General features: G+C 36.5%; 1 protein-coding gene across 28 annotated transcripts in view; it reads left to right on the forward strand.

The window, feature by feature from the left end:
* The window catches only part of RBFOX2 (RNA binding fox-1 homolog 2), a 310,217-nt gene that overhangs the window by 257,437 nt on the left and 28,387 nt on the right, over positions 1-24,393 (forward strand). For 17 of the 28 annotated variants that reach the window (XR_008378936.1, XM_053585209.1, XM_053585211.1 and 14 more), the window contains 4 exons: positions 2,116-2,262; positions 5,467-5,520; positions 18,748-18,840; positions 21,603-21,663. Coding sequence is in view for 27 of the 28 variants with exons in the window: in XM_053585209.1 (XP_053441184.1) it covers positions 2,116-2,262; positions 5,467-5,520; positions 18,748-18,840; positions 21,603-21,663 (355 nt within the window). In the remaining variant the exon portion in view is untranslated. The remainder of the gene's footprint in view (positions 1-2,115; positions 2,263-5,466; positions 5,521-18,747; positions 18,841-21,602; positions 21,664-24,393) is intronic. The other 11 variants (XM_053585195.1, XM_053585197.1, XM_053585203.1 and 8 more) reach the window with 1 other exon arrangement.

Below are 24,393 nucleotides of genomic sequence, written 5' to 3' on the forward strand. Positions count from 1 at the left end.
AATTGTAGAAGTTAAACGTGACTTGAGTCTTACAAATTAATACAGTGTTTTTCCTTTCTTAAAAGGTATCCTCAGGCGGCACCTGTGGCTCAGTCGGTAAGGCGCCGGCCCCATATACCGAGGGTGGTGGGTTCAAACCCGACCCCGGCCGAACTGCAACAAAAAAAAAAAATAGCCGGGCATTGTGGTGGGCACCTGTAGTCCCAGCTACTCGGGAGGCTGAGGCAAGAGAATTGCTTAAGCCCAGGAGTTGAAGGTTGCTGTGAGCTGTGTGATGCCATGGCACTCTACCAAGGGCCATAAAGTGAAACTCTGTCTCTACAACAACAACAACAAAAAAAGGTATCCTCTGGGCTCCTCCTGTGGGTCAAGCGTCTGAGGCACCAGCCACATAAACCTGAGCTGGCAGGTTCAAATCCAGCCTGGGCCCACCAAAAAAACAATGACGGCTGCAACCAAAAAATAGCCGGGCATTGTGGTGGGCGCCTATAGTCCAGCTACTTGGAAAGCAGAGGCAGAATAATCGCTTGAGCCAGGTGTTGGAGGTTGCTGTGAGCTATGATGTCATAGTACTCTACCCAAGGCAACAGCTTGAGGCTCTGTCTCAAAAAAAAAAAAGGTACCCTCTGTAAAGTTGTGTATAAAACTATGGTTTGGAGCTTTTAGAAAGTTTTTTTTTTTTTTTAACTTTTCTTGGAGGAGTACATCATCATCTCACAGATCAGATTGGGTAGTTTTAAAGTTTGACTGGAGAGAGAGTTATGTGATCCAGCGGTGAGATGTGAGAGGCAAGTTTGAAGGTGCTTAATGAGCATTAGTTTTATTTGATGCTTATTGCTTTGCCTGCATGCTGGTGTGCCTGATGCTGTTTTAGTAACTTAGTGAGTTTCATCTTTGAATGGAATTTGTTTTGTTAATCTGCATTGTGCCCAGAGCGATGACTGAAAATCTTAGACTCTCATAGAACATTGCTTTGTATTTCTTCCCTTTTCTGCTATTTTGATATCACATGAATCATTGCATATTAAGCCATCTGCAAGGCCTGAATGGAATAAGATAAAAAGCTCCCATCACTTAGCTTGACACTTAAAAAGCTAGTATTTATTTGGAATTTGTTCCTGATTATCTTTTATATTTTACAGTTTCAAACTTCATTTCAAGATGGTTTCTAACATTCCTGAGCTAAAAGTATCTCTGATTCACAGCTTCTGTTAGCCTGAACATTGAGTCAAAGTGGAGGGGAACTATACTACGTGTCCTAGAAGAGTCTATTAGGGACTTAGTTCTATCTTGATTGAGAGAGTAAAAACAGGAAGTTCCATTCTTGTTTTAAAAGTATGTTGGTTTAATCAGTTAGGTAAGCTGTCTGCTTTGGCATGCACTTCATAGGGAATAGTAAAAATATAAGGTTCTTAAATTGCCGGTTAGATTCTCTAAATGTTCTTTGCTTTGGGCTACAGAAGAATGGATTCCCCTAAACTAATGTTAGCTGGAATTGCATAAGTTAAGGGGGAAGAGTACAGATTTGTTTGAGAAGCTTCTTCAGTTTTCAGGCAAATTGCTCTTTGTTGCTGGATTTCTTCTCTTCATAATATCATCATAATAATACTTTGGCAAACTGGTAGTAGCAAACTCTAGAACTGAGAGAATGAATTACAAAAATATTCTTTTATTTCATTTCCTTGAGAGAGTCTGAGATAATAGACCAAAAAATACAGTGACCCCCATACCTAAGTACAAGAGGCTGTCTATTTTCAAAATAGAAAGATCTCAAAAATAGAAAGCTCTACTATGAATCTAAGAATGAAGGTACTGTTTTTACATTTTCAGTTATAGTATCTCCATGTGATCTTAGGCAAGTCACTTAATGTTTCTGTGTCCATTATCTCCCATTTTGTTAATTTACTATAAATACTCAAAGACAAAAAAAAATTTATAGACTATAGCATTTGTAACATAGATAACATCTTTGAATTCTCTTTGAAGGGGCAACTATAATTTTTGCTTAAAGATACCCTGTGGGAATGATTCAGTGGGAGAAGATTTTTAAATATGTTACATAATTCTTGTGAAAGTAACTGTGTTTATTTTTCAAGTGTTCATTTCTTTGCTTAGCAGACAGAAGGTGGAGCACAGACAGATGGCCAGCAGTCACAGACGCAAAGTAGTGAAAATTCAGAGAGTAAATCTACCCCAAAACGGCTGCATGTCTCTAATATTCCTTTCCGCTTCCGGGACCCTGACCTCCGGCAGATGTTTGGGGTAAGTCTCTGAAGTCCCTTCATGGATGTTTACATTTAAAAATAGAATTTGATCCACCAAATGTGTTGTTGGTAATTAGTACTATGGAATTAAACTAAAAATAAATTAAGAAAGATCCTGAGGTAAATCAATATTTTCCTCAGTCTTTAGATACTTTTTTCTGTCACCCAGTGACCTGGCTTTGCAGGTTGTCACTTAAGGTGACCATAGGACCCAGTTTGCAGACTCTGAGGGGTTTCTTGTGACATGAGATTTTCAATGCCAAAACCAAGATGAGGTGGTCACCCCACTCACCCACCAAACTTAGTAAACCTATCAATAATTTGTTTAGTTTCACCTAAAAAAGCAGTCATACACATTCTTTTAGAGTAGTGATTCACTTGTCTGCACATTGGAAATCACCTGCAAAGCTTAAAAAATATTGATGCCTGTGACCCACATCGAAAGGTTATGATTTAATTGGCTTGGGAAGGAGCTTGGGCTTGGGCATTTTTTTAAGATTCCAAGGTGATTCTAATGTGCAGATAAGTTTAGGGACCACTGCTTATTCATTCTGTTAACCTTCTTGGTCTTTTTCTTTGCCTTTCATATAAGCCCATCATTATACTGCCTTATCTTACCCTTTAAACTGCAGGAACCAAAGGAATTGGATTCAAGAGTGCATTACTGCCACTGTACTCAGCCTTTGCAGCGTCTTAAGAAGATACACTGTAGAAAATAGAGGTTTAGATGTGACTCATTAAAGTGGAAAAAGTATGGATTTGGGTATCAAAGAACATGTGATCAAATTCTCATTGGGTGTAAACTTGGGATATTCATGTAAAACTTTTTTGAGGTTGCATATCATATCTATAAAAATAAGAATAAGAATTTCTACGTTTCAGAGTGTTATGAATTGAATGAAATAGTATCTGTGAAGCAGACAGTACCTCGATATTTCGTGTTTACTTTCTTGTTCACACTCAGACCTCAAACCAGTATCTAAAATTCAGTGTAAAAGATTGGTTTTCTATCTCTGATGTGTTCTTCTAGCTATTTACTTCCTCCTCACATCACCATCATTAAAAAAGTGTAATAGTAAAGATTCAAGTTGGGAAGTAAATGGCTGCTGAGAGTCTTAATTTTTTCTGAGCCTATGTGTTATTGCTTGTTTGAATTTAACCCAACTCTTAACTTGGTCAAGAGATAATCAGTAGGTTTTGTTTTTTTTTTTAATTCCATTAGGATAGCTGCCTGGTACTTAGGAAAGCAAATGCCCTCTATTACATCTTGATTGTAGCCACTTCATTCATGGTGACAAGAAACTGGAGCAAAGTTCTGTCATTTAGAGCTGACTATGTAGATGTACATTCTGTGCTGAAAAGAAGGCCAGAGCTGAGATTTAATGATGTTCTTGAAGTATGTGAAGAGCTTCTACTCAGAACATGATAACTGTCTATTTTCCATCTCTATAGAAAAGAGAGCAACAGAAAACATAAAGGGCAGTATAAAGGACTTAGGTTACATAAAAGACATTGCCTGGGAGCGTGAGTTATTAGGTTCTCGGTTGCATTGTCAGAGCTAACATAGAATCTTAGTCTCCGGAGATCAGAAAGAATGTAGTACATTCTTATCTGACAGAGGTGTGTTTTCTCTTGAGTCCAAAAAATCGTGTCCATTGAAAATCTATGTGGAGCAGGTAGTGATTTCTTAAAATATATTATTCTTTTCCTATGAGGCATAAAGTACAAAAGAAATAATTTTTTTCCTTGTAAAGGATACCTAGTTGCTTTATTTTCTTCCACATGGTTAGTATCTATCACTTAGGGCAGTAGCACTGGTGAAGATCAAGGATTCCGTGCTTCATTTCAGCTCTGTAAACTTGACAGATTCTTTTATCCTTGTTTTCTTTAGCCATAAAAAGCAAGGCAGTCCTTACTCCAGAAGGATGCATTAGAAAATGTAAATAAAACAAACTCTAAAGCACCCTACAGATCTTAGTCTTATAGGATAGACATATAAATAAAATCCCCACCTATTTAAAAATAAGGCATTTTCTTATTTCCTTGATTTTTTTTTTAATTTTTCTATTAAGTGATGAAAATGGAATCAAACCCAGATGTCTTACTCTAGAAAATTTGGGATTTTAATACATGCGTTTTGATAAAGATAATAACAACTAGTCTGATAGAAAAACATGATTTCCGTCTTCCTCTTTTCATTTTTCAGTTGTTGTTGGGGTTTTTTTTGTTTTTTCACTTTACCCAAAGTCTGGTTTGAAATCCAAGAGAGATAGAAAAGTGGGTATGCAGAGGGGAGTATGAGCCAAAAGGATACCTGGAAATTTAGAGCTTATGCATACCTTCAATTCAGTTTACCCAAGTATTGATTAAAACAGTCAGTTTTGTCTCATATATACCTCCTTCTCCAATTAATTATTATATTTTGTGTAACCCCTTATCAGCTGTTTACCTAACAGTGGAGTTTAAATAATTAAAGAGAGTTGTTATTTAAAGTATTCTTCATATTTGTTGCAGAAATGTTAAAGTGGTAAATAGCATGTAACCTATGAAAATGGTAACATGCACATACATATTTGTTGAATTAGATAGTTGTTTATAATCTATTGCTAAGTTTAAAAAAGCAAGCACTATGTGGAGTAAGTCTGATGTCTAGTGCTTACATCTGTATGCCTGAGGGAAAACCTGGAAGGCTGTGTACTAAAATAATGTTATAATGGTAGCATTACAGATGATCTTTATTTTCTGTTTTCCCCTTTCCTTTTTGTATTTTTTAATTCTTATATAGTGAGCGTGGTTTACTTGTATAAATAAAAAAGCCAGGGGTGTATAGCCTCTGATAGTGTATCATTCTACTTAGTAGAATTTGCTTTTTAAAACTGAGACATGTAAAACAATTAGAGATGTAGTTAGGAAAATTCTCAGGTCTTGTCTACTTGAAGAAGTACATAGTGGGTTAACAGGGAATATCTTCAGACAACAGCTTTCCCCACACAGAGGTGAATAATGCATGAATAAGTGTATTAAGAAAGAAGAGAAAAGGAGGAAACTGTCAGCTCCGTGACAGGAAAAACCAGAAACTAGTATTAGGACTTAACTAACAAATAGAAATGCTGAAGTCAAAAACATCCTATTTCAGAAGAGAGTAAAATATGCAGCTAAAAAAGCTGATCATAAATAAATGTTTCTGTTTTTGTCTCTGCAGCAGTTTGGCAAAATCCTAGATGTAGAAATAATCTTTAATGAACGTGGCTCTAAGGTACGTTTCATTTCAATATCAAGTGTGCTTGAGTTCTTTTGAGTTTTGTTTTATATTAAATAGTAAGTATTTGGAAAACATAAGCTGTTTGTTAAGGCTGCCTAAAAGTATCCCAAGTATCCACCTTGGGTTAAATTATCTCTTAAAAGTAAACTACCACCTGGCCAAACTAATTATACTGGGAAGGTAATAGGTCAAGAAGCAGAGAAATTTGAGAGGAGAGTGTGACAGTAAGTAACACAGGATATAGGAGTTAATGGTTCTTTTATCAGCCTTAAATTTGGCCTAAGACGTCTTGTTATAGAAGAAGAGAGCAGAGACTGAAAAAAGTGAAATTCAATGAGAATTCCATTTTGAATTCCATCAGAACAATCCAGCTTTTAAAAATACAACTCCAAAGTGGCATACTTAGAACAAATTTAATGTTTCAGTTATTTAATTGACTTTATCTCTTGACTAAATTTTGACACAGTGGATTGTGATGCAGGAATTTACTATAACCCAAGTTTTTCCTTTAGGTAATACCCAGATAGGCCATCTGTGTATAGGATGTAGAGTCAATTAAATTATAAATTCAATGAGTTTTTTTATAAGAAAGAATGTATTCTCTTCTAAATGTGTCCTAAGAACTGAAATTTTAAATTAAAATTCATTTTCCTCCATTAATTTACTTTTTTAAAAGTTCTTAACTGTATGATTTAGAATTTCTCTGTGTTAAAATAAGCAGCAATGTTTTTAGGAACAAGGGAATGGCAAAGTCTTACAACAGTGTTGAGAAAAAAATATTTGAATTTGGGAAGTTTCATTTGAAAGTTTTCTCACTGCTCAACAAATAAAATACACCCCACTGAAACAATCAGCCACAACCAAGGCAGTAAATATTTACCTTGCTATTGCTGCATTCAGTTCAACTTTGATTTTTTAAAGTTAGAGCAATAATTTTCATTTGATCACCTTTGCTGAATTTAGAAAATAGATAGCTCTTAGCTACAATTAAATCTCCTAAGAATATAATTTGAAGAAAGACTAAATAAAGCCAGTAAATGAGCTAATATTTACCTTGCTTCAATTTCATACTCCAAATTCACCATGCTTTGGGCATCAGTAATACATGTAGTGTATATAGAGTTGTGTATACTTCTTGCCCCATCTGTACTCATAGAAATGTATGCACTGTTCTAATATTCATTATTATTATTATTCCCTTCCTTTATAGAATGTATCAACACTAAAAGTGTTTAATTCTGACCATAGCAATTATTTGTTAATTACTAAAGAGGTGTAATTATACTCTAAGCTTCCGGTTTTCAGTTAAAACAAAAAAAAAGATTTATATGCCTATACAGAACTTTCTCCAGCACTTGGTAAGTATTTTTTAAAGTGAAGTCTATTCAGATTGCAATTAGTAAAACTATTTATGCTTGTAATTTTTCACAATGGATTCCTATTCCTTTATTAAATAGTTTACATTTAATTTTTGTGATCATTTTAGCTGCAGGGTGGGGAAATGACAGTGGTTTATGGATGGGAAATACGTGAATGTAAAATAAATACATGAAGATTATCGGCCACCCTGTTTATCTAAAGTAGTAGTTTAAACATTTTTTTGGTTTTAAGTATATACACTTAAATTATTCTTAACTAGGGGCAGTGCCTGTGGCTCAGTGGGGAGGGCACTCTCCCCATATATCGAGGGTGGCGGGTTCAACCCGCCCCGACCAAACTGCAACAAAAAATAGCCGGGCGTTGCGGCAGGCGCCTGTAGTTCCAGCTACTCGGGAGGCTGAGGCAAGGGAATCGCCTAAGCCTAGGAGTTGGAGGTTGCCGTGAGCTGTGTGACGCCACGGCACTCTACCATGGGTGATAAAATGAAACTGTCTCTACAAAAAAAAGAAATTATTCTTAACTAGACTCTTTAACAACTGGACGCCCAGTATAGTTTTCATCAGACATTGAGGACTTGCTCCTTAACAAGAAAGTAATTTGATTGAATTATTGTGAAGCAAAGGAAATTGATCTTTCTTAAGGCTTCTTTCATTGACTTTAAGGATTTACCTATTACCAAATTTTTTTGAAAATGTACCTGAACCAGTTACTTCATTCATCCATATAATTTTCCTTTTAAAATAAAGACATAAGCCTTTCTTTTCTCTTTGAGGAACCTAAAAGCATATATATGCCTCTCTTAGCTTGATGCTATATCCTCACTGCCCTGTTTTCCTTTGGCTGCTAAAGAGTGCACAGATAATATACTAATTGGTAAATGTTTTTGAAACAAAGCACAGACTTTAGAATCTGTCTTCAAGGACTGATATAAATCCTTATTTTTATCCTTTGACCTCCTTAACTGTTACCTAAAGTTCTTTCTTGAAATGGGTTCCCCTGCAACTGCTCTGAGGCTCCTAATAGAGATTTATTTTGGAATCAAAACCATAGATGCCTCCTCTGGGATCCACCAAAGATAAATTAATGAGTACTTTTCTCTTTGTGAATTAAGTTTAGTTTCTCATTTATTTTATGTGTTTGGGTTGACTATAAAATTACAATGTGTTTTGAAAAGAATCAAAGAAAGAAGACTTTATGTGATCCTATTGTTCAGTTAAGAGTTGCTCTGACTTTTAAACAGAGTGCTTTTCTGTATAAAAATTAGCTTTATTAAATTTTTTTGAAGCAATAATGGAAAAACTAGTCACAAAATAATTCTAAGTAACATGTACCTGTAAACAATATTTAATCAAATTATTCCAAAACAAAAGGCAACTCTTCACCGAATCTTATTTTATGTAATGAGACTGTGGGGCCAGGGCTTCTAGGATATACCCATTTGAAAACATAAATAAACAGTGTTATTCTGCCATGCCTGCTCCCTGTCTGCTTGTCAGTATTCTGCCTTTTCCAGCTTGCTTGTAGAGTAGAATTGCTGTGCTCCAGAAAGTAGTTTTCTTTTATTGTTGACTATTTCCCCTTTCTTCTTTTTTGACCTTAGAATTTCTATATTTGGCTTACCTAGATTATGGAATGAATATATATCTTATATATGCATACACATGTACACATATATATTTAAATTATTTTATGTGATTTTTTTTGTCTTTAATTCCCTATTCCTTTGTTAAAAAAAAAAAAAACCATAGTCAGCTGTATCCAGTTATATCCAGTTTTCTATGATTAATTAAAACAAAAGCTAGACTTTTAAAAAGGTACAGTTAGGACATATGATGGAAAATGGCATCCCTGCCAAAAATTAACTAGTTATTTAAATAGAATCTAGAAAATGTATTATATGAGTGTATATAGCTTTACTAATTTGTCGAATTTCACCAGTAATGACAGATTATTAATAGAAATAACAGGATAATACCTAGGTAGAGTGGCCATATGTCTCGATTTATCCAGGGTAGCCCCAATTTCTTCCTATTATCTTAGCATAATTCTTAATAATATCCTTTTTGTCCTAGTTTGAACAATTAACTATAATGTTATTCTCCTTATAGATCCTTTGAGTTACAACTTCAAAAGTACCCTTTTAAAAGGAAAACTTGGTGCTTAGTGAAAATAGAAAGAAAAAAATCACATAAAGAGAATATTTACTACTGATATTTTTATGTATCCTTCCAGTCATTTTTCTCATGCATAGTCTTAAAACAAAACCCGAACTAATGGTCACCTGGTTCAATTCCCAATATTCTTGACCTTGTATTCTTGGCTCGAGATTTTTCCTGATTAAGAACTTGTGGCTTGTCTCAGTGCCTGTAGATGAGTGGCTAGGGTGCCAGCCACATAACACCAGAGCTGGAGGGTTTGAATCCAGCCTGGGCCTGACAAACAATTTCAACTACAACAAAAAAAATAGCTGGGGTGTTGTGGCGGATGCCTGTAGTCCCAGCTACTTGGGAGGCTGAGGCAAGAGAATCACTTAAGCCCGAGAGTTTGAGGTTGCTGTGAGCTGTGATGCCACAGCACTCTATGGAGGGCAACATAGTGAGACTTTGTCTCAAAAAAAAACTTGTAGGGCGGTGCCTGTGGCTCAAGGAGTAGGCGCTGGCCCCATATACCGGAGGTGGTGGGTTCACCGGCCCACCTAGCCCCGGCCAAAAACCGCAAAAAAAAAAAAAACAAAAAAAAAAACTTGTAGGTTGGTGCCAGTAGTAGCTCAGTGGTTAGGGCGCCGGCTACATACAGCGGGCTGGCAGGTTTGAACCCAGCCTGGGCCTGCTAAACACCAGTGACAACTATAACAAAAAATAAGCTGGGCATTGTAGCAGGCGCCTGTAGTCCCAGCTACTTGGGAGGCTGAGGCAAGGGAATCCCTTAAGCCCAAGAGTTTGAAGTTGCTGTGAAATGTGATACCACAGCACTCTACCAAGAGCGACATAATGAAACTCTGTCTTTAAAAAAAAAAAAACACGGGGGCAGTGCCTGTGGCTCAGTGAGTAGGGCACTGGCCCCATATACCGGAGTTGGCCTGTTCAAACCCAAAAAAAAAAAAAAAACTTGTTACTTTTCAAAAGTTCCACCGTCCTGTTCATTATCACCCAACCAGGTAATTTTTGTGATAATTATCACATTTATTAAATAAAAGATTACACAGATTCTAATAGAGTTTGTCAAAGTGCTTTTGGTATAATTCTCCCTTAAGGGGATATGTATTGTAAATACTGAATATGTAGAAGCTGTTCACCTCTTCAGACTGACTACTAACGGACTGTGAAATAGAGCACAGCAACAATTATTGAGATTTCTGCCAACTAGGGGGTGCTGTTTGTTCTTTGTTTTGTTTTTGATACATACTAGATGTACATATTTGGAGATATATATGGTAATTTGATATATTCATATAATCAAATCAGGATAATGAGGATATCCATCACTGTAAATAGTGATCTTTTCTTTAGGATAAGAACATTCAAATTGTTCTAGCAAATTTATAATTAACATGATCTCATTATTTTTCTCCGGTGGATTTCTAGAATAATGGCTATCTGGGTTTAGGAGTTAAAGAAGATTTTTTTTTTTTTTAAATCTCTATTCCCATTCCTCAGACACAAGTAATTTCTTGCCTCTTACCCTGGATTTTAATTTCATGCAAAGGGAAATAATTTATTTCCTTATATGGTCAAAATACTTTTTTTGAAGTCACACTAAAGTGTGCCTTTGTGGTTTTCAGTAAAACTTGATAGGTAATACTAAAATGAAATGTTTTTTATTATTACTTAAAATAAATTTACAGTGCATGTACTTCCAAAGGTTTTAGTTTATTTTTCTTTTGTGGGTTTTGGTTTTATTTTTCTTTTATTTGTTTTTTAATTTCTGTGTTCTGGCCATACCCAGGAGATGCGTCTGCTTTTGATATCTCCCTTAAAAGTTACATGGTAAATTTTCTTTCTCATTCTTCTGAGATGGAAAAACTCAAAGATTATACAAATTAAAGAATATTTTTACAGTATTCATGCCATTGCTTGTTATGTATTGCAGTCTGAGGCCAGACTAAAAAGGTGATAGTTACTTGGCTCCTGTATGTCATTGATAATACATGGATGTCTAGGCAGGTGAAGAAATTGCTGTCACACGTGTAAAAGTTTGAGCTACAACAATAACCTAATAAATACCATTCTTTGGGCGGCGCCTGTGGCTCAGTCAGTAGGGCGCCGGCCCCATATACCGAGGGTGGCGGGTTCAAACCCGGCCCCGGCCGAACTGCAACCAAAAAATAGCCGGGCATTGTGGCGGGCGCCTGTAGTCCCAGCTACTCGGGAGGCTGAGGCAAGAGAATCGCTTAAAGCCCAGGAGTTGGAGGTTGCTGTGAACTGTGTGAGGCCACAACACTCTACCGAGGACCATAAAGTAAGACTCTGTCTCTACAAAAAAAAAATAAAAAATAAAAAAATAAATACCATTCTTTGATTTCCAAAAGTCGGCTAAGACAGCTGGTAAGTCACTAATGGTATGTTTGAATTATTATCATTGAAGGACTTTGGGGAATGAGAACCTTAAATAGGAATATGAAACATAGAGACCTGCATTGTGCAGAATATTGGCCACATGTAGCACTTGAAGTGTGGTGAATGAATCTAAACTGAGATGATGTACTCTTAAGTGTAAAGTATGCTCCAGATTCAGACTTAGCACCAAAAAAGAATGTTAAGCATCTCACTAATAATATTTTAGTATTGATGCCATATTGAAATAATATGTTTTATATATTTGATTAAATAAAATACATTGTTAAAATTAATATGGTGGCACTCTAGTAGGCTAAGGTGGGTGAATTGCTTGAGCTCAGGAGTTCAAGACTAGCCTGAGTAAGAGTGAGACCCTGTCTCTTTTAAAAATAGAAAAATTAAGGCCAGGCACAGTGGCTCACGCCTGTAATCCTAGCACTTTGGGAGGCTGAGGCAAGTGGATTGCCTAAGCTCAGGAGTTCTAAAAATAGCCAGATTGTGTGGCAGGCAGCTGTAGACCCACCTTCTTGGGAGTCTGAGCCAAAAGGAGCACCTGAGCCCAAGACTTTCAGGTTGCTGTGAGCTGTGACATCATGGCACTATACCAAGGGCATCAAAGTGAGTCTCTGTCTCGAAAGAAAATTTAGCTGGGCATTGTAGAGGGCACCTGTCATCCCAGCTACTCAAGAGGCTAAGGCAAGAGGATTGCAGGATTGCTTGAGCCCAAGAGTTTGAGGTTTCTATGAGCTATGACACCACGTCACTCTAGCTTCTGTGTCAAAAAAAAAAAAAAAGAATTTTACCTATTTCTTTTTACTTTTTTAATGTGATTATTAGAAAATTTAAGATTTTATATGTAGTTTGCATTGTAGTTCTGTCTACATTGCTGGTATAGATAAACGGGTCAATATCAATTTTTTACTTAAAAATAAAAGCGAACGTGTACGGTGGCTCACACCTGTGCTAGGCTCACATTCTAGCACTTTGGGAGACCAAGGCAGGAGGGTTGCTTCGGGCCAGAAATTGAAGGCCAGCCTGAGCAACATAGTGAGACTCCCTCTCTACATAAAACAAAAAAAATAGAAAAATTAACTTGGTATGGTTTTGCATACCTGTCGTCCCAGCTACTTGGGACGCTAAGGCAGAAAGATCATTTAAGCACAGGAGTTTGAGGTTACTGTGACCTATGAGCAAAAAAGTAATATCCTGGCTCAAAAAAAAAAAAAAAAGTTCTTAAATGATATTAAGAACTTGTGCATATTTGGAAAATGTATTTTTTGTCCATACAAGGAGGCTTGGGTAACTTGGCTGAGTTTAAAATGTAATAATAAATCAAAAATAAATAAAAATGTACTTTTTATTAACTTCTTATTAATAAGAATTTAGATTTTAAAATTCTCCATTCAACATATCTGAAATATTTCCTCTTGCTAAGAGTTTGAGATTCTATGAAATCGATCTTTACAGATTATGCGATCTATTTGTTACATATTACACATGCATACTGGTTATGTTGTAATGTTTGATACATTATATGACTGTTTTGAAGGCGTTCTAAGGAAAATGTGTTAGATTTAGACATAATTTTATTAACTTTTTTTTTGAGAGCAGGAGATCAGAATGACCAAACTTAATGTCAGTTAGATTTCTAAGCATAAAAGAACATGAAAACATGATTTCATGTAAGCTGACTTTCCCATTGGTAACTTTTAAGCGTGGATGACCTCTGAATATACTTAGCACAGTTTTTGTTGGCACCTTTTTGTTTTTAATTTATTAAGCCCCTTCTGTTCTAGAACTGGCAACTTTTTAAAATGCTAAATCTTATTGAAGAAATAGTATGCTAAACTTTGTTTTAAGCATTGAGTTAATATTATTGCAACTGAATCATAAATTTGGTAGATAAGGAAACATGAAGATTGGATTGATGGAAAATCACTTGTTTAAAGTTTCAATGTGAGCTAAAAGTACTTAAGAGCAATACTTTCAAAAAGCTAGTTATACCTCCCACTTTCCTAATCACAGATTTTAATTGAGAGGTGTGTGCTAATTTCCTGTTACTGCTGAACTACCACATATGGCTTAAAACCATATGTTTATTAAAACAGTTTTGGAGATCAGAAGACAGTCCAAAACCGGTCTCACTGGGTTAAAATCAAGGTTCTGTGTTCCTTCAGGAGGCTCTAAAGGAAAATATATTTCCTTGTCTTTTCCAGCTTCTAGAGCAGTGTTTTTCAATCTTCTTTATCTCATGGCACACTTGAACCTGTAGTTAAACTTCCACAGCACACTTAAATTATGTTGATAAAAAAAAAGAGTGAAGAAGCTCGGCACCTATAGCTCAAGCGGCTAAGGCACCAGCCACATACACCAGAGCTGGCGGGTTTGAATACAGCCTGGGCCCATCGAACAACAGTGAAGGCTGCAACCAAAAAATCGCCGGGCATTCTGGGGGATGCCTGTAGTCCCAGCTACTTGGGAGGCTGAGGCAAGAGAATCACTTAGCCCAGGAGTTTGAGGTTGCTGTGAGCTGTGATGTCACTGCACTCTACCCAAGGCAACAGCTTGAGGCTCTGTCTCAAAAAAAAAAAAAAAAAGATTGAAGAAAAGGGTATTCTTACTGTGCTTTGAATGTCTTTCAAAAATAAGGGCATGAGGGCGGCACCTGTGGCTCAGTCGGTAGGGCGCCGGCCCCATATACCGAGGGTGGCGGGTTCAAACCCGGCCCTGGCCAAACTGCAACAAAAAAATAGCCAGGCACTGTGGTGGGCGCCTGTAGTCCCAGCTGCTTGGGAGGCTGAGGCAAGAGAATTGCTTAAGCCCAGGAGTTGGAGATTGCTGTGAGCTGTGTGATGCCATGGCACTCTACCGAGGGCCATAAAGTGAAACTCTGTCTCTACAAAAAAAAAAAAAAACATAATAAGGGCATGAGGCAGGATCTCACCTAATGTGCGCACTATGAGGGTGTATGACACAGCCTGGGTGAGGGGCTCTTCTACAAACAGAACTTTACCCTGGAAGTGAGAACAATGTAACTTAAAAATTATACCCTCCTATTAATTTGAAAAAATAAAAAAAACTTTAAAAATGTAATTAATGATCTTTAAAATTTTTCTCAATACAACTAAGATGCTCTCATGGCACACTTGTTGAAAAATCACTGTTCTAGAGGCTGCCCACATTCCTTGGACTGTAGCTCCCTTCTGGCTTCAAAGCTAGCCCTAGCTGGTCGAGTCTTTCTCAGGCTACTTTACTCTGATTTCTGACTCTCCTGCTGCTGCTTTTAACTTATAAGCATAATACAGTGGCCACTTTGGGCCACTGCATTACAGTGGGCCGAACAGGATAATCCCGGTCTCAAGATTTATTAACTTAATCACATCTGCAAAATCCCTTTTGCCATGTAAGGTAACATATTCACTGGTTCTGGCTTAGGACATGTACAGCTTTGGGGGAGCCATTGTTCTGCCTACCAAAAGGTCTGTTTATATTAAAGGAAAGAAAGAAATTTTTTTAATTCTTCCCAAGAATTTCAGCAAGGCCTTCTTCCTCCCAGACCCTCTGAAAACATGCCTGTAAAGATTGCTTTTTAAAGATTTTCCTACTAGGAAAACACCATGAAGGCTGTGTTGAACAGTTCGATGGGAATGTTTCAGATTGTATATGAAACCAGCACATTGTACCCCTTGATTGCACTAATGTACACAGCTATGATTTAACAATAAAAAAATAAAGATTTTTCTTTAGTGGATAATAGGCATCTGTTTCTAATAAAACAGTTAAAACATTTGAAAATTAAATTTCGTTCTAGAATATTAAAGTCATTATTGAGAAAATCTTAAACAGGTTATTGTTAACCTTTGTTATTTGCTAACTATAAAATATAAATGCTTATGATACTACCTTCCATTCTTTTGGATACGTTTATTGTATCACTGATACTCTATCAACAAATTCCAGAAAGGGGGATTCAAACATTAGATTTGAAAAAGAAAATTAGATTTTAGGACAAATGTAGTTGAGTAAATAGAATACTAAGCTCACATTTGCAGAGCTTAATTTCTGATTTTCTCACCATTAGCTCCATATCCTTGGGTAACCTCAATTTGTTTACCTTCAAAATGAAACCAATGTATCCATCCTTTATACCTTATGGTTTTATCTAAGATGACAAGTATGTATGTACGCATGTGGGGATATAGATATCTATATATCTATAGGTAGCCTATAGATATCTGTTGATAGACATAAAACCAAAAACCTAGATATTCATTATTATATAACTTAGTAGTAATGCAACTGTTAATTTCTAATTTAACCAAAGGTATAAAATTTATGACTTTGAGAGTCTGTTGGAGTGTAGCTTATAATAATTCCTAAGTGTGATACAAGAACTCATCACTATCTGTGACCTTTTTTCAAATGTTTAACTTTACCATTGGAAAACTTTCCAGGATTGGAGGACTGGCTACTTATCTTTGTAGATGACAAATGATTTAATTAACTATTATTTTATACTTCAAGGTGTCGAAGTGACTATAACATGTTGATATAAAAAAAATTGTGTCTAAAAATATGTTCCCATTGGAATATATACATATATATATATGTTCCTATTGATGTTTTCAACAAATTTATACATTCTTTAGGATAGTAGTAACTAAAATTACCAATAGTATTCCATTCCAAGCAACATACATTTAAAAATTTCTATAATTTAGCATTGTGCTTTCTAGGGTATTCCTGATGTCCAAATTGTGGGTAGAGGTAATTCATTGGAATCCTTGCGACACCACCCATCCACTTAATCATTTAAAATACTGAGTAATGAAATTTTCAAAACAATGGAGTTGCTTTTACGCAGTCATTTTATTGAGTTGTGCATACTATTTACCATTATCACTTAAGAATATGTTCCTTAGACCCAATGTGGTGGCTCATGCCTGTAATCCTAGCACTCTGAGAGGCAGGTTCGTGACCAGTCTGAGCAACAGAGAGACCCCGTCTCTAAAAATAGCCAGGCATTGTGGCAAGTGCCTGTAGCCCCAGCTACTCGGGAGGCTGAGGCAAGAAGATCACTTAAGCCCAAGAATTTGAGATTGCTGTGAGCTGTGACACCACGACACTCTTCTGAGGCCAGCATAGTGAGACTTTGTCTCTAAAAAAATAAAAGAAAAGAATATGGTCCTTATATAGAGGAGCACTCATGTTATTAAGCAGCAAAGCAGAACTTCAGTTAAAAATAGAGGGGTCTGGAGCAGTGCCTGTTGCTCAAAGGAGTAGGGTGCCAGCCCCATATGCCAGAGGTGGTGGGTTCAAACCCAGCCCTGGCCAAAAACTGCAAAAAAATAATAATAATAATAAATAAATAAATAAAACAAAAGGGTCTGGATTATCCTATGATAAAATATTTGAAAAATGCTGGAGGGGGGCAGTGCCTATGGCTCAATGGAGTAGGACACCGGCCCCATATGCCAGAGATGGTGGGTTCAAACCCAGCCTTGGCCAAAAACTGCCAAAAAAAAAAAGGTAGAGGGACCATGAAGCTATTGGGAAATGAAGACTTTACAGAAAAACCTAAGAATTTATTGCTCTGCAGATACAAATAGCTTGAGAAATTATTTATAAAATGATAGTTGCAGAGTGGAAAGATAAAGGACAAACAAAGCACCTGGAATAAAGCTGATAGACTTTATGTAATACTCATTAAGTATATAAGTGATGTTGAAGAGGTTGTATGTAAATGTAAACAGAGAAGTGAAGTTAGTTAACTCCCTGGTCTCCTGATTTGTCTGCTTAATTAAAGCTCCATTGTATTTTTTGTAGCATCTGCAATAGACAAATAAATCCTAACTTATGGTAGCTGCTGTATTGCTGTTTTATGGTGCTCTTTTCTTTTTTGGGTAGTAGACTACTGATCTCACTAATGTAGATCTCATTCCCATTACCTATTGACTGTCCTTTCTTCTCTCTGTATGGAAAATCACTAATATATTTAATAGCAGATGTAAACATAAATAATCAAGTTTAGGAATATTTGGGTTAACAATATTCTGAAATTCAGCTACATATTTTTTTCTTACGAGTGCCAATCTGGTCATTGAAAATTGTCATTGAAGAAAAGTCATGAGTTGTGGTGGGCGCCTGTAGTCCCAGCTGCTCGGGAGGCTGAGGCAGGAGAATCGCGAAAGCCCAAGAGCTGGAGGTTGCTGTGAGTCCTGTGACATCATGGCACTCTACTGAAGGCGGTAAAGTGAGACTCTGTCTCTACAACAAAAAAAAAAAGGAAAGAAAAGTCATGAGTAACTGACTACTGCTTAGTATTATTTTCATTTGCTTAGAACGTGAGTGCTTGCCTCTTCCACACCCAGTACATATAAAGTTGTACTTCAAGACCGTCTTTAATTATGTTTCCAGCACAATTAATACTATTACAAGCAACAGGCAAAGTGGGGCTAAACTTACTAGACCTGCTAAAGGATCTCATGCCATGATTGAACCTGAACATCAGATTTCATGTAGTAGTTACTGAGAAATAATAGATTTGGGATGTCAGAGAGTCATTTTAAGTAAATCTTTTAAATGTTATATAAAGAAACATGTACATTAAATTAGCATCGTGACTTGAGAGAGGGCATTAAAAATTGTTCAGAATCTTTTTTTTTTTTTTTTTGAGACAAGAGTCTCTCTCTTTTGCCCCAGCTAGAGTGCAAATGTCATACCATAATTCACTACAACCTCAAATTCCTAGGCTTAAGTGATTCCCCTGCCTCAGCCTCCAGAGTAGCTGGGAGTATAGGCACGTGCCACTATGCCTGGCTAATTTTTTTCTACTTTTTATAGAAACAGGGTCTCATCCTTGTTCAGCTTGGTTCCCCAACTCCTGGTCCCAAGTGATCCTCCCTCCATAGCTTCCCAGGGTGCAGGGATTACAGATGTGAGCCACCATGCCCAAGACTGTTTAGATTCTTGATTGAGTAGTTTGACCTGGGTAACTCTATACCTTTATTTTGGTCTGGCCTCACATGCTTTATGTTTTATTTAATTATTATTATTATATTGCTATTATCAAATTATTGTCATTATTACAGTTCTTTATTCTTTCATTGGATTTAATTTCCCTTTACAAAGTATGCATGGACCAAAAATGTGACTTTGGGAGAGTATTGCTGAGTTGTTGCTGATGTCAGTTTCATACTGTGATATTTTTTTCTCTATTTACCAAGAGATCAGTATTTCAATATAACGATGTGCATGTTTTCCCCCCTTCTCCCACTGCATGCAGGGATTCGGGTTCGTAACTTTCGAGAATAGTGCTGATGCAGACAGGGCCAGGGAGAAATTACACGGCACCGTGGTAGAGGGCCGTAAAATCGAGGTGCATGTCTTCAATAATTCAATTTCTGGTTATATTTCATTTCTCTTTTTTTGTATTGCCTCACTTATTTCACATTTGGAACCCTGTCTTGTTTGTGTGTGTGTGCTCATGTATGTGTGTTTATATCTCTGTGTACTTCACCTTCCTGCACTAAAATATATAAAAGTAACATTTCTATATGCCTCCTCTTCCCCCATTTTTTTGGTTGTTTGGGAGTTTTTCATTTTAAGTTATTGTATGTGTGTATATGCTTGTTTTTCATTTATGTTTTTCCTCCAAAATGTGCATCCTTCTGCCCTTTTGATTTTTTTTCCTTTGCTTCCGTTTGCGAGACTCTGAATTCCTGTGATCAGGCCTAAGCAAAACTAACAACTTTAAAAATGTCTTAAAACTATCCAATTTATAACATTGTGTTCTGTGATGAATCGGGCCAGCCAATATCCTTTTTCTCTTGGGAGGCCAGTTCGCCTCTTTGTGCAGATGATAAGCATGGAATAGAAGATCATAGAGGTTGTGGGGAGGGAGGAAAGAATACAAAACTCATGTCATTTTAAAATATATATAATATCAAGAATAAATAGAGGATTTGATGGCTGGCTGGTGATTAAATCAGTCACCAGGCATTCTCTAGCCTTTTTTGGTAACACTTTGAAGATTAACTGGCTCCTTTTCCCCTTTCCCAATTTTTAAAAGTATTAAATATAAAAGCCACCATTTTGAGTAAGATGTCTGCATATTTTGCTTTTTTTCCCCTCCTCTCCGATGGTTTAGCATTTAGGGCCCTTCACTTGACTCACTCTTTCCATGGTAACTATGCACAATGCTGGCGTGCCGTTGGCGGTAAGTGAAACAAAAGCACTAGAGAAGAAGCTTTTAAAAATGTTATTACAAAACAAATAAGAAAGAAAAAGTCCATCTGCCATCTCACATTAACACTACAAAATGTGATTTGACTTGTTGTTCCTCTTCCTTTTCCTTTCCCCCTTTTATTTTCGATGCTATTGAGTAATGCCGCCTGGACTTTGGATGTACATACTGTTTTGTAGCAGTCTGAGCTGTTTCATTACTGACTTCGTGGTGATTTTTTCCCCTTTGCACATCTTACTCAGAGTCCCTGAACTCCAGTTTGGCTGGTTTTATTGATGCACTTTCCTGCCCCTACTTCCTGTCTTCCTTTTCCTCTTCCCCAGACCTCCATTTGCAGTTCTGACTGTCCCTTCTTTGCCCTTGCTGCCTCTTTTCCTGTGGTTGCACCCTTCCTGACTTCCTATTGTCTTTTTCCCTGCCTTATTGGTCTCTTTATCCAAGTCCCTGCTCCTGTCCTTTTCTCTCTTATTCCTTCTCCATCCCTTCAGTTTCATGCAGCTGTTGGTCTCTTTTGCTGACTGGTGGTTTCTGATTGGTTCTGGCCATTTTTCTTTTCAAGTGCTTGTTTGCATCCTGCTCCAAAAGCTGGTTTCAGCTCTTGCTCCATTCTAATCCTTGTCTGTGACAACTTTGCTCTTCACTTTCCTCCTTCTTTCCAAAATTGGTTGTATTTTCTTTCTTTTATTTGTGTGTGTGTGTGTGTGTGTGTGTTTTAACTGCATGCTCTCAGTCTCATCATCGTTGTATCCCATTCTTTCTTTTTAAATGTGAAATGTTTATATTATCTGGTGGGCCAAACTTGAGTAAATGGAGTTTCAAGCTCTTTCCTTATATAGGAGAATCATCACTGTACAGACCTTAAAAGACATAAAAAGAGTTTTTTTAGTCCCAATGCTACCTAAAATTGGTCTTTTCATAACACAAATTTGTCACTATACAAATTTAGCACAATGTAAATTGGAAGAGGCAAAGTAAGACATTTATAGTTCTTTTTTAAATTGTTGAGTTTTATCACCAGACAACATAGTATATAATCAGGCTCTATGGTAAGGCTTTACCCTCCTTGCAAGAGCTTTGAGGTTGGTTCTGACACTGGGCTGCAGTATCTTGGCTTCTACGTTCCATTCATCTTTTCTTCAGCAGCACCATCTTTGTAAAACTTCCTTACCTTAGCACTGAGAATGTTTAAATTATGCAGTTCTGTAATGAGGGTAGAGAGTACCATAAAATAAAGTAAACATTTTATTTTCTTAATTCATTTAAGTGCCTATTTTAAAGGCCTTCTGAAAACTTTATTTCTAAATGAATATAACATGCAGTCTAGAAGATTCAGAATGGCCCTGAAGACTGTCAACATGGAAATCTTAAGCTCCTGTATTTGCTTGCTAACCTCAGACAGTAATATCTTAGATAAATATAGCAAAAATGCTGATCATTAGGACAGATGAAGTTAAGAGGCTTATTTTATCACTTTCCCATAAGTCTGTTTCATGACCTATGTGGTAAGCCTCTGTTTTATTAAAGAACTTCAAAGTTTATTTGCTAGTACAATTGTTTCCTATTTACTTTTTCCCACATTTTCCTTAGTGCAGAGATTTCTCTTAAAGATCTCCAAAGAACTTGCAAATGTGTTTTTTCTTTGGAATACTAGGTAGTACAGTTGCCCTAGTTTTCCATTTTGAGACCAAGAAACTGCATTTTACTCTCGTTAGCCTCATTTAATAAGTACTTTAATTCAAATACTATATATTAATATTTTATATTGCCATATTATTTAGATCAATGCTCTCAGAAATTTGCATTTTAACTAAGTACTGTATAACTAGATGAGCAACTTTGTGTTTCCTAATGTGATCTACTTCTTCCCTGCCCTTCTTTCTACTTGTTATTTTTAGGTGAATAATGCTACAGCACGAGTAATGACCAATAAGAAGATGGTCACACCATATGCAAATGGTAAGAAATTACAAATCATCTTTAGAAAAATGTCCTTTATTCTCATATAAATATATGAACTTTTTATAAACTTCTAAGACTTTCTCTTAATTTCAGTCTTAAAACAGTTAATTTACATTGAAGTAGTCTCTTTGCCTAGGAGTATTCTGTCTTTAAAAATGAATTTTTCCACTAGAATTAAGTTTTTTAGTTATTAAGGCGTTCTCTTCTAAGCTAAATTTCTAAGTTTTTAAGGTGTTCTGTTCTAAGTTCTGTCTTACACACAGTACAGATGTGCCATTTAAGGTTGCCTGTTAACCTAAATGAAATCCCATTTAAGCACCCTCTTCTGCTGCTGCTCTAGTTCTTTGTCATATGTTAGAGTTTCCCGTAAAATCCCTGGATGCCCATCAACTCTCACTTTTCTACTACTGATTGCTACTCCTTCGAGCATGAAAGGAATAAGTTGGAAGGATGAATATGTTTTAATCACTTTTACAATTCTGGACCCCTTGCTTTCCTTAGAAGGCCTAGAGGTAGCCACCATGGGTATATGTATATGTGTGTATAATTTTCTGTTCCATGATTACGTATTGTATCGTTAAATTTTATAGCTCAATTAGAAGAATGTGCCATAACAAAAACAGAACTTTTATATCAGTTGTCAAATTTAATCTAAACTCATGTTCTCTAAATGAGATGGAATATAATTTTAAACTGTAGTTTAACAGTAGTTTTGCAGACTGTTCTGCAGAGCCAGCTGGAGGAAGGAAAAAGAGGAAACTACCTGTAGAGTTGGGTCCTCAGATCTCCAGCCTGAGCAGCTCTACTTCAGCCTGAGCAGCTCCTCATTTACTGTTGTATATTTTTAGGGATCTGCATAAGATTTATATCTATAATAAAAGGGGGCATTTCTGCTGGTTTTAAATAAGTTTGAACCTACTGTGCTAGCATGTGGCTGTGTGTGCTAGTAGTAATGTCTTAAATCAAGTAGAAAATATATTAGTACATATTAAGCACATCTCATAAAGTCTTCAATAAGTATATTTAGTCTAGCTTTTCACATAGATGGTAAAAATTTATCAGCACAATTTACATTTTCCACCTATTTTATTAGTATTGTAATCATTTAGTGCCACCACTTCCCACTTCTTGTTTTCTTATTTTTCACTGCTATTACAAAAACAAGTTCTGCAATTTTGATTAAAAAAAAAAAACCCATGTAAACAAAATAGAAAAGAGAGGCAAAGAATGTCAAATTTCTTTAGATCCCAGGTAATTGATGTGACAGAAAGAGCCTCTGACAGGAATTGAGAATATAAAAAATTCTTCTAGATTTAACTCTTCATTTTATTCTCTGACAGTGGGCTGATCTCTTAACCTGTCTAATCCTGTCTTCATATCTATCAATTGGAGACTATAGAATTTCAGCACCAGAAGGCTTTTTAGAAATCATCAAAACTCAGCCCTCTCGGCTTATTATGAAGGAAATGAAGCCTAGAGAAGTTATAGTACTTAGTCAAGATGCAGACATGGTGCCTGTCTTTTTTTTTTTTTTTGAGACAGAGTCTCAAGCTGTCACCCTGGGTAGAGTGCTGTGACATCACAGCTCACAGCAACTTCCAACTCCTGGGCTCAAGCGATTCTCCTGCCTCCACCTTCCAAGTAACTGGGACTACAGGCGCTGCCGCAATGCCTGGCTATTTTTTTTGGTTGCAGCCATCATTATTGTTTGGCAGGCCTGGGCTGGATTCGAACCCGCCAGCTCAGGTGTATGTGGCTGGCACCTTAGCCGCTTGAGCCACAGGCGCTGAACCTATGCTGCCTATCTTATCTCCCTCTTAGATTTTATGAAGGTCAGATGACATCTGTGAAAATACACTGCAAATTCTGCAAAACTAAACATATTCAAAGACTTGCAAACAACATACCAACGTGCTTTCTTGTTTGGATTTAAAGGGAGTGCTCAAGAAACAGTGTGGTAGGAAGGAAAAGGATCATTTAAAAAATACTGTAAATTATTAATAATATTCAAGCTTGGGCGGCGCCTGTGGCTCAAGGAGTAGCCCGTCCCATATGCCGGAGGTGGCGGGTTCAAACCCAGCCCCGGGCAAAAACCACAAAAAAAAAAAAATAAAATAATATTCAAGCTTGCTGTTCAAGAAACCTGTTTTTGCTGTGTTAAAGGTCCTAAGAAGAGTGGGTTAAGTGCCTTCTGAGTCAGCATTTTCATTTATGGTAGTTACAATTGCTTAATTTTTGTGATGCATTGTGCAATATTCATATAATTTGTGTACATTTGACATTACAGAATGTTTATGCTCTTCCAATTCAAGTAGAATTTGAACCAAGGTTTTGCCAAATTTATGTAAACTAATGAAGAGACATCACCATCGTGAGCACATAAAATGCTCAATGAAGGAGTAGAGTGAGTCAGAATAAATGGGTTTTTCTCTTAATGTCTTTGTTTATGGCCATTTAAATGTGGTAATTTTAATAGAATTGGCCTTTTCTTCTTTCCATTTGTATATTTGTAGAGTAGCTGTGACAAATGCTAGGGACTGAGATAATATAAAAGAAATCAACAAAAGAGCCAGTCTTCCTGGAAAAATAATACAGTATGTTTGTTTATTATATATAAAATTTAATAAATATTGATTAAAGTGGGCTATTGAGTAGGGCGCCAGCCCCATATACCGAGGGTGGCGGGTTCAAACCTGCCCCCAGCCAAACTGCAACAAAAAAATAGCC

Source organism: Nycticebus coucang, chromosome 3 (genome assembly GCF_027406575.1).
Source record: "Nycticebus coucang isolate mNycCou1 chromosome 3, mNycCou1.pri, whole genome shotgun sequence".
NCBI classification, from domain to species: domain Eukaryota; kingdom Metazoa; phylum Chordata; class Mammalia; order Primates; family Lorisidae; genus Nycticebus; species Nycticebus coucang.